Here is a 9008-nt window from a genome sequence, read left to right on the forward strand (position 1 = left end):
TGTCATGACAGTGCTTGCATCCTATTTGGTGTACTGAACAAATAAAATTTCCAATTTAGAGAAAAACATTTTAACTTTGATGTGCATTAAATGGAAGCATCACCATTTTGAAACTTAATACAAATACCTAGAACTGGCTGGCTGGGGTTTGCTCACTTTAGGCTTTTCAGACCTTGAACCTCCTTGATTCTCCTGGCTCTCCTTCTGACGGATAGGATCACCGGTCCGGGCGCCTTGCCAGGCCACAGGTATCTGCTGCGTAGTAACATAAGCAGCTGTACTGACGTAACTTGCACGGTGTGTTTAGGGGCTGGGGATTAACTCTGGTGGGGTGTTCACCCCAGGCCTTATATTCAGTTCCAGGTTATGTGCACAAATACTACAGAAATAATGTTTGTTTATAGTTTACACTCAAAAGCAGGACAAAGTCAAAATACTTGGCGAAAACTTTTAGAGCATTGTAAAGGCGTATTTCACGTCTCTTAAGCATTTCATTGGGTGGTTTGTATTTGTTCACAATTTTTAAGTGCAAAATGTGGATTGTCTGCTTTAATAACTATAGACTAAATATAACAGAAGGAACTTTAAAAGCTGAGCTAGGTTGTCTCCTTTAACCTAGAAATAGGAATTGGCCTGTTTATTTCGAGCAGCACTAGTGATATCATTCCAAGGTCATAAATACAAGCTCTAGGTATCCTTAATATCTAGCTGTAGAATGATTTAAGACATACACCAAAAGTCGATCGACCCTTGGGTAGTTTGGAAATTGAAAGACAGAAAGCATGGGGGGCTGGAAGTAGCTAAGTTGGTATGGAGTATTTGCCAGGCATGAGGAAGCACAAGGGTCAGTCCTCCTACTGCTTCATAACCAGGGGCAGCAGCTCAGCTGGTGATCCTCGGACGTGGGCAGTGGGCAGGAAGATCAGGAGAGTTCAAGACTACCTGGGCTACATGAAACCCTCTCTTTAAAAAAAAAAAAAAGATTACAGACTAAGGCAGTAGTTTTATTTTATTTTATTTTATTTTATGTATGAGTACACCATTGCTCTCTTCAGACACACCAGAAGAGGGCATCAGACACCATTACAGACAGTTGTGAGCCACCATGTGGTTGCTGGGAATTGAACTCAGGACCTCTGGAAGAGCAGTCAGTGCTCTTAACCGCTGAGCCATCTCTCCAGCTAGTTGTTCTCGACCTCTGTAATACTACAATCCTTTTACAGTCCCTCAGATTGTAGTGACCGCCCCCCAGCCATAAAATTATTTGTTGCTACTTTATAAATAACTTTGCTGTTGTGAATCATCATGTAAATGTCTCTCATGCAGATGGTCTTAGGTGCACCCCTGTGAGAGGGTCCTTTGAGCCCCACGGGACCCCACAGGTTGAGCAATGCTCTAAGGGCATCATTTCATACGCAAAAGACAGCTCACATTCAAATGCATTTAACAACAATGGCCTTGTTTGCTGTAGTTTTAATATGTTGCCCAAAGTTCATAGATCAAAACCTTCATCCCCAGATCTAAGTCAAAATCATATAGGATCAGTTGGCTCTGGAAGTTCTTTAAATTTTTAGAAATGCAATAGATTCTACATTCCTCCTTAGATTTTAACTGAATTATGAAATACTATTTGGTAAGGTAGATGCAAGCAGGAATCAGTTCTTCTATGAGCTAGGGTTTGGTTTCTTTTGAGGATGGTCTAACTCAGAAATTGTGGGAGTTGAGGGCATGTCCCACCATGCCTAGCTGAGACCTACATCAGATGTCTCTGTCTTACTCTATGTGCTTTTTACCTCGTTTCACATTACAAGATGACAGAGGTCACAGACCATCACATGCAAAGCAATCCTCATCCACAGTGTGTGGGCGTGGGTACACCTGTGGACAAGAGGAGCTAGCTCAAGATACAGCGTGGCTTGAGTGTGAACACCGTCCTGTTGAGGACAACAGGTACTTCTGACCTCTTTACTGGCTGCTCTGCTCTTTCTCTTCCACGTTAAGTACAGTGTCCACAGTTATTCCTATGTCTTCCAGTGACAAGCCTCCCTCCACTTCCAGAGGCCTTCTGGGAAAGGAAGTGGAAAGCCTGTAGAGGGATCTGTGGTACCCAATTTTCATCATCCAGTCAAGTAAGACCTAAGAGGCAAAAAAAAACCAATAAGACTATACACACGTCCTCCAGACCCTTTATCACAGTGCACTGTAAGCTCCGGCATTCTGAAGTCCAGTTCCTAGGAACAAAGAATTTCCATATTCCCAAAGTAATTTTTTTAGATTTTAAGGGAGAACAGAATGTCATGAATTTGGAGATAGGGGAACTTTAAATGGCTTTGTTCCAGAGAAAGTAAAGGCCTACTGTCATAGTAGTTAGTAACAAAGCCTAACCCATAAATGTGATGAAAAATTAATAAAAATTCTAGAAGCCAGGCGTGGTGGCACACACCTTTAATGCTACCATTTAAGAGGTAGAGGCCGGTAGATCTCTGATTTTGAGTTAGCCTACAGAGAGTTCCAGGATAGCCAGGGCTGTTATACAGAGAAAAACCCTGTCTTGAAAAAAAAAAAAAGTTGAAAACAAAAAAATATTTGTGAAAAAAAAATTGGATCAAAATCACTAAGAAGCTTTGTCAAAATAGACAGGTTTTGGCACCTGAGACAAAGTCCAGTTCACTAGGGGTCATTCCTGTAATTGTCCATAAAGATTACCATATACACACTGGGTTCAAAGTCCAGCACCACACAAAAAAGAAAATTACATAGTCATGATAAAAATGTTCATACCACATCCAACTGAAAACACATTTGCCTTAAAACATGACATTTTAAACAAAGCTTGTTTTGCTTCAAAAACAACAGTAAGCTGGGTGTGATTGCTTCCATTATAGCTGTAGTCCCAAAGCTACAACTGGAGGATTACTAACCCATACAACAGCAAGATCTCATGTGTCTCAACAACAAAAGGCCAGATAAAGGGGCCTGTCAAGCATCAAATCCTGCCCAAGCCTTAAGTTGCCAGCCACCAGCCAAGAATTGAGTAAATCTGTATGTCATCATTTTAACTAAGACGGTTTTGGAATTGTTAGGAATTGAACCCCAGTTTTGTACATGCACAGAGCACCCACTCTGCCACTTGGTTCATAGTAAGTTTACAGTTGCTTTGAGACAGAGCCTGCCTATCTGGCTCTGAACTCACAACCCACAGCCCCTGCAGTGGAAGCATTATACTCTTATATTACACTGCAGCCCCAGTTAAAACTTTTTTTTTTTTTTTTTTTTGGTTTTGGTTTGGTTTTTGGTTTTTTTTGGTTTTGGTTTTCGAGACAGGGTTTCTCTGTGTAGCCCTGGCTGTCCTGGTACTTACTCTGTAGACCAGGCTGGCCTCGAACTCAGAAATCCGCCTGCCTCTGCCTCTCAAGTGCTGGGATTAAAGGCACGTGCCACCACCGCCCGGCAAAACTGTTTTTAAAATAACCTGCCAGGTGTGGTAGTTTGTGCCTGGAATCCAGTCATTTGGGAGGCTACCACAGACACCGAGTCTCGGGCCAGCCTTGACTACAGGGTTAGTGCTAGCCTCAGCAAAACCTGGTATCTTACCCACCAACATAAATACAGTAAACAAAGATACACAGCTAAGAGAATGCCTGCCTGAAGACCTGAGATTCTTTCCTAATATGAAAAAAGAAAGAAAATTAAAGGGGAAAACAAAATGTTAAATGTAGAGATCACAATTTAAAGAAATTCTCTGACTGTGCAATGCAGAGCACTGCATTTGAGCACACTGTTGACAAATTTCATAAGACAATATTTCTGAAAACATTGATTTCCTCACCTGTGAATTCCACCACTTGAAAAATCTTCTCCTCAAAACACGTCCATTGGGGCATCGAAGGGCAACGGTGACTACCTGTGGGTTACAGATGTAAGCTACAGTGGTCACCCAGACCTACAGTCCACACAGGACGATTACTGACGTAGGAAAATTACAAATTTGAAGCCAGCCTAACAATCTCATCTCAAGAACAGGACAGAAGTCCAGGAGGGAATTCCAGCTAGCCTGGGGATGAGGCTCAGCTGGTACAAGAGTGCCTAGCAACACACTGCCCTGCCTGGGTTCACCACCTACCACCCCATGCACTGCACTGTGGAGAGAGCATCTTGTGTATTATATGGGTGCACCACCTGTCAATTTAAAAGCCTATGGCCTATATCCTGGACAGGAAATGGAAGGTGGGGCACCCAGGAGACAAAGGATACTGGGATAGAGCCAGGCTGGCAATCCACCTGGGAACAGGTAAGGAGACGAACACATGGTATCTGAATGCAGGTAACTAGCCACGTGACAGAATTTAAGTTAAAATAATTGGGTTATTTTAGCTATGATCTAGTTAGAGTAGAGCTTAGCTATATGGCCACGGTATTTACAAATATACTTTGAATCTGAGTCTTATTTCTGAGAGCATGTGGCTAGGAGGAAGACCCAGGACCTAACTTTACACCACACATGGCGATACAAACAGTTCCTAGCTGCAAAGGTGGAGCCAAGAGGATCAGACACTCACGATGATCCGCACCTCATAAATGTGTAAGCAGGCGGGAGAGATAGTTAAGCACACTGGTCGATCTCTACAAAGACCCAAGTTCAATTCCCAGCCCCTAAGCAGCTGACAAACTAATTCTGTTCCTGGGGTCATGATGCACTCTGGACGTCGTAGGATGTGTGGTTTGAATAGTTAGGCCTCCATAGACTCCTGTGCTTGCATGCTTGGCCATAGGGAGTGGCACTAGGAGGAGGTGTGGCCTTGTTAGAGGGCATGATCACTGTGGGGGTGGGCTTTGAGGACTTAAATGCACAACTACACTCAGTGACACAGCCTCCTGCTTTCTCTGGATCAAGATGGAAAACTCTCAGCTCCATCTCCTGCGCCATGCCTGCCTGGACGCTGCCATGCTTCCCACCTTGATGATAACGGGCTAAACCTCTGAACCTGTAAGTCAGCCCCAATTAAATGTAAAACAGACAGACATACATGCAGGCAAAACACTTATACATATCAAATGATTTCGGGATAACCCATACATTTTAGCAACTAAGAAAGTGTCCCTGTATTCTCAATTGTTAATTGCTGCTCCAGGCTAGCAGGATGTGTACAGGCAAGGTGCTGAAGGGGAGGTCTTTTAGCCCGCAGTGCCAAATGGCAACACAGAAAGAAGGACCAGGCATTGTCCTGGGGCTGCTGGGGCTTCTGCAGCACCACAAAACAGAGAGAAAGGCAGACAGAAGCATGCTCACCAGGAGAAGAGCGGGGAGGTACTGCAATGAAAGACAGACATGTGGTAAAGCTAATGATGGGAATATCAGGTTAAGTCAGATGAGCTAGCTGAAGGACTGCCCCAGCAAACAAGCCAATAGCCTTATACTATACAGCTGTCTGCATGCTATTGTCAAACCACAAGCGGGAGCCCTGAAAGCTCCACAATAGAATCTAAAAGAAAAAACATTATATTAAAGGGGGCTGGAGAGCACGGACTGCTTTTGTAGAGGACTGGGTTCAGTTGCCAACACCCACATCAGGTGACTCACAAGCTCCTGTAACTCCACTTTAGGGAATCTAATGACCTCCCCGACCTCCACGGGCATCTTACACTCGTGGGACACAAACTCTTGCAGGCACATACACATACACACACAAAATATTTTTCTCAGCCAGGCAGTGGTGGCACATGCCTTTAATCCCAGCACTTGGGAGGCAGAGGCAGGCGAATTTCTGAGTTCAAGGCCAGCCTGGTCTACGGAGTGAGTTCCAGGTCTATACAGAGAAGCCCTGTCTCCAAGATATATATATATATATTTTTTTTTTTTTTCCTTCCTGGTGATTCAGTATCTGGATTGCTTTCAATTATCTTTATCTGTGCGTAACTTTTTATTTCTCTAAGATATTCAAAGTAGCAATCTTAAATGTTAGAAATATGTTGACAAGATTAAGTCTATCTTTAACATGCATGGCTGCTTCAAAAACTGTTTTTCGAGGAGTCTAACTTCACAAAATGGGATACACAGACAGTTCTCTTTCTAGGCATGCTGACTAATAACTTCGTGGTTCTAAAGACTTGTGGTCCCCTGCATCAGACAGTCTACCTGTAACTAAGCCAGCCAGTAGCAGAAAGCAGGACAAATGGTGACAGGCAGGTGCAGAAGCCGGCCCACCCCAGCCCACCCAGCCACAGCAAACCAAACTGTACAAGCAGCCACAGGCGTCATCTCAACTGAGAACTAAGGGAAGCTCGTGTCAGTGCTGCTGTTAGCAGGAAGCTGGGCTGGACCCTCCCACTCAGCAGCCTGCCTTCCACACACACAGCACACGGCTGAGCATCTGATGCCTGACTCTGAGGCAGCTGCAAGGAACCTGCTCTTCTCCCTAAGCCCATGGGGAGGCAGGACTACCTGATGTCAAACAAAGGAAAGGAATATAAGAGAAACGTACCTCTTCAGCTGTTTCTGATGGTTCTGCAGGTAAATCAGGAACCTAAAGAAATATGAAATAGAAATATGAGAACTCTCAGGAAGAACCCTGTTCAATAGGCTACATGCATCTGGGGTTTAAAAGGCTTCCTAACATATACATCTATCAGACCCTTACAGCGAGCCAGGCCTGGGAGCTCAATTAGCTGTGCTCGTTAGAGGAAGTGCGTCACTGGAGAGTGGGCTCTGAGGTTTCAAGTGCTCAAGCCAGGCCCCATTTCTCTTCCTGCTGCTGTCAGATCCATATGTAGAACTCCCAGCTACCTGTCCAGCACCATGTCTCCCTGCATGTCCACCATGCTCCGGCCATCATAAGAATGGACTAACCCTCTGGAGTGTAAGCCAGCTCCAATTAAATGTTTTACTTTATAAAAGTTGCCACAGTCATGGTGTCCCTTCGTATTAACACAACACTGACTAGGGCACAGGGTAACAACCTAGGTTCAATCCCCAGAGAAACGGATTCCCCAGGGAGTTCTTGGATCTTCACACTCCATGCATACATACATACACTAAGTAAGTAAGTGTAATTAATGTTTAAATGTCTCTTAATTACAGACGAGGAAAGAAAAGAGTGAGTGCAGACCAGGAAGGCAGCCCAGCAGCGCTTACAGACGTAGCATGTACGGCTCTCTGTCAATGGCCGGCATCCTTCCCTAATATTTTAAGATGCTCTAGGCTATTGCTTAAAAATGCATTATTTTAAAAAAAGAAGAAGTAGGAAAAGCCTTGGATTGTGGTACCAGCTGTAGTCCTAGTACCCGGGAGGTAGAGGCATAATGCCAGAGATACTGAACAGAACTGTGTTCAGTTTATGTAAATAAGGAATACTGAAAATGAATGTGTTTACACTTGAACACTATCCCAATATCTCAATTTATACATGAAAATATCCTAAAATCTGAAATACTTCTGATCCCAAGCATTTCAACTGAGGGTATTCAACCTGTAAAAGGCACTCACAAGACATGAAACAGCAATGCCTTAAAACACCCAACAGGAATGCTTCCCTTCATGAACACTGCCTCTTTCACCTCTACACTATCAAATTATGGCAATACCATTTACCTCATAGCTTTTCTCTAACCTGGCTCAGGCTTTTGATTTTTAAGTAGGACCAATGGTCCACAGAGCTGAGGCCTTTACATGGTTGTGGGAAGACAATATCTGAGTTAAGAGCATCGTCCCCTCCCCCTGGCAGCCCCTTCAGAGAACACAGTCCTGCCATCAGCGATCAAACTCAGCGAGTGGGTATGAACCACGAACCTCCTTCCTCGGCTGGGCAGGTGCTGAAATTTCAGTTGAAATCCTAGGCAAGTTCTGTCTTCTTGCTGCCTCTCCGTTTATTGTTTCAAAAGACGCCTGACTTGAGTTTTCAAACTCCGAATCTTCATACCCCTGGTCAAAAACAACCAAAAAACTCTTGAGATTCACCTTCTATTGACTAGGATCTATTCATAATGGTTACTTTTCTAGCTCTGATAGTCATTTTTAGATCAGAAAACTAAAGTATATCTTCTTTGGGCAAGAAACTATGAGGCTGGTGAGTTCCGGAATCTCCCTTTACCCAGGTTCTAAGGTCTTCCCAACTGGGAAAAGCTGACCAGGCCCCACTAGGCTCGCTTCTGTTGTTGGACAGTGCTGTTTTGTGCTTTGCACAGGATCTTACTAGGTAGCCCCGCAGGCCAGTAACTCATACGGAGTCCAGACTGGCCCTGAACATTCAACATCTCCTTCTCTGCCTCACTAGAATCCTGTCTGACTAACCACTGAGTCTCTCCAAAGACAGAAACTAGGAAGAAGGCTAATGGTATCCTATCCTGTCCACAAAGGCAGCCATGCCGGGAGGTGATGTGCTGTCAGTCAACAGCTGTGCAACAGGAGGTGGGATGTGCAGCTCTCTCCTCCCAGCCACGCCCCTGGAGGCCCAGGACTGTATCACAGTCTCAGATACATAAAGACCCTCCTGGGTGTTATGCAAACAGGAACTACTGCTGACCGTAGACTGCCCCATGTACTGGAAGACTTCTGCATCACTGTCACCCATGGGCTTCTGGGAGTGTCGCCCGTGGCACAGTGAGTACCCCTCACCCGCACACCTGTAAACTCAGTGACTCGCCAAGCTCGAGGTGGGTGGAATCATTTCCTTCGTCTGTGAATGGTGCCAACTGGGGTGGACGGGCATTTGTCTAGTCTCCCCAGGAAGTCACACAACAGGCATGCACAGGAATGTCTCAGTATGTGACTCCAAAATACCCACAGCTGAGTCTAATCATAGTATGTGGTTCTGGGAGACACCCAGGCTTCCCAATTCATGGTCATGAGCCTCCGAAGGGCAGGCACTCCAGGAAGGGCAAAGGTGGTTCCCTGAGACTCTTCTACTGCAATGGCTCCATCTGGGCCTACATAATACATCCACAAGTGCCACGCACACTCGTCTACTCCAGTCACATCCATAATATCGGGGATAAAATCCTGATAAAGGATA

General features: G+C 44.8%; 1 protein-coding gene across 1 annotated transcript in view; it reads right to left on the minus strand.

Annotated features, from left to right (window-relative positions):
* Positions 1-1455: 1455 nt before the first annotated feature.
* Ubxn8 (UBX domain protein 8) overlaps positions 1456-9008 on the minus strand; it is a 22258-nt gene continuing 14705 nt past the window's right edge. The window contains exons 6-9 of the mRNA XM_031391233.1: positions 7787-7918; positions 6483-6524; positions 3830-3904; positions 1456-2136 (exon numbers count right to left, since the gene is read on the minus strand). Coding sequence (XP_031247093.1) covers positions 1966-2136; positions 3830-3904; positions 6483-6524; positions 7787-7918 — 420 coding nt within the window. The 3' untranslated portion in view covers positions 1456-1965. The remainder of the gene's footprint in view (positions 2137-3829; positions 3905-6482; positions 6525-7786; positions 7919-9008) is intronic.

Source organism: Mastomys coucha, unplaced genomic scaffold (genome assembly GCF_008632895.1).
Source record: "Mastomys coucha isolate ucsf_1 unplaced genomic scaffold, UCSF_Mcou_1 pScaffold22, whole genome shotgun sequence".
Lineage (NCBI taxonomy): Eukaryota > Metazoa > Chordata > Mammalia > Rodentia > Muridae > Mastomys > Mastomys coucha.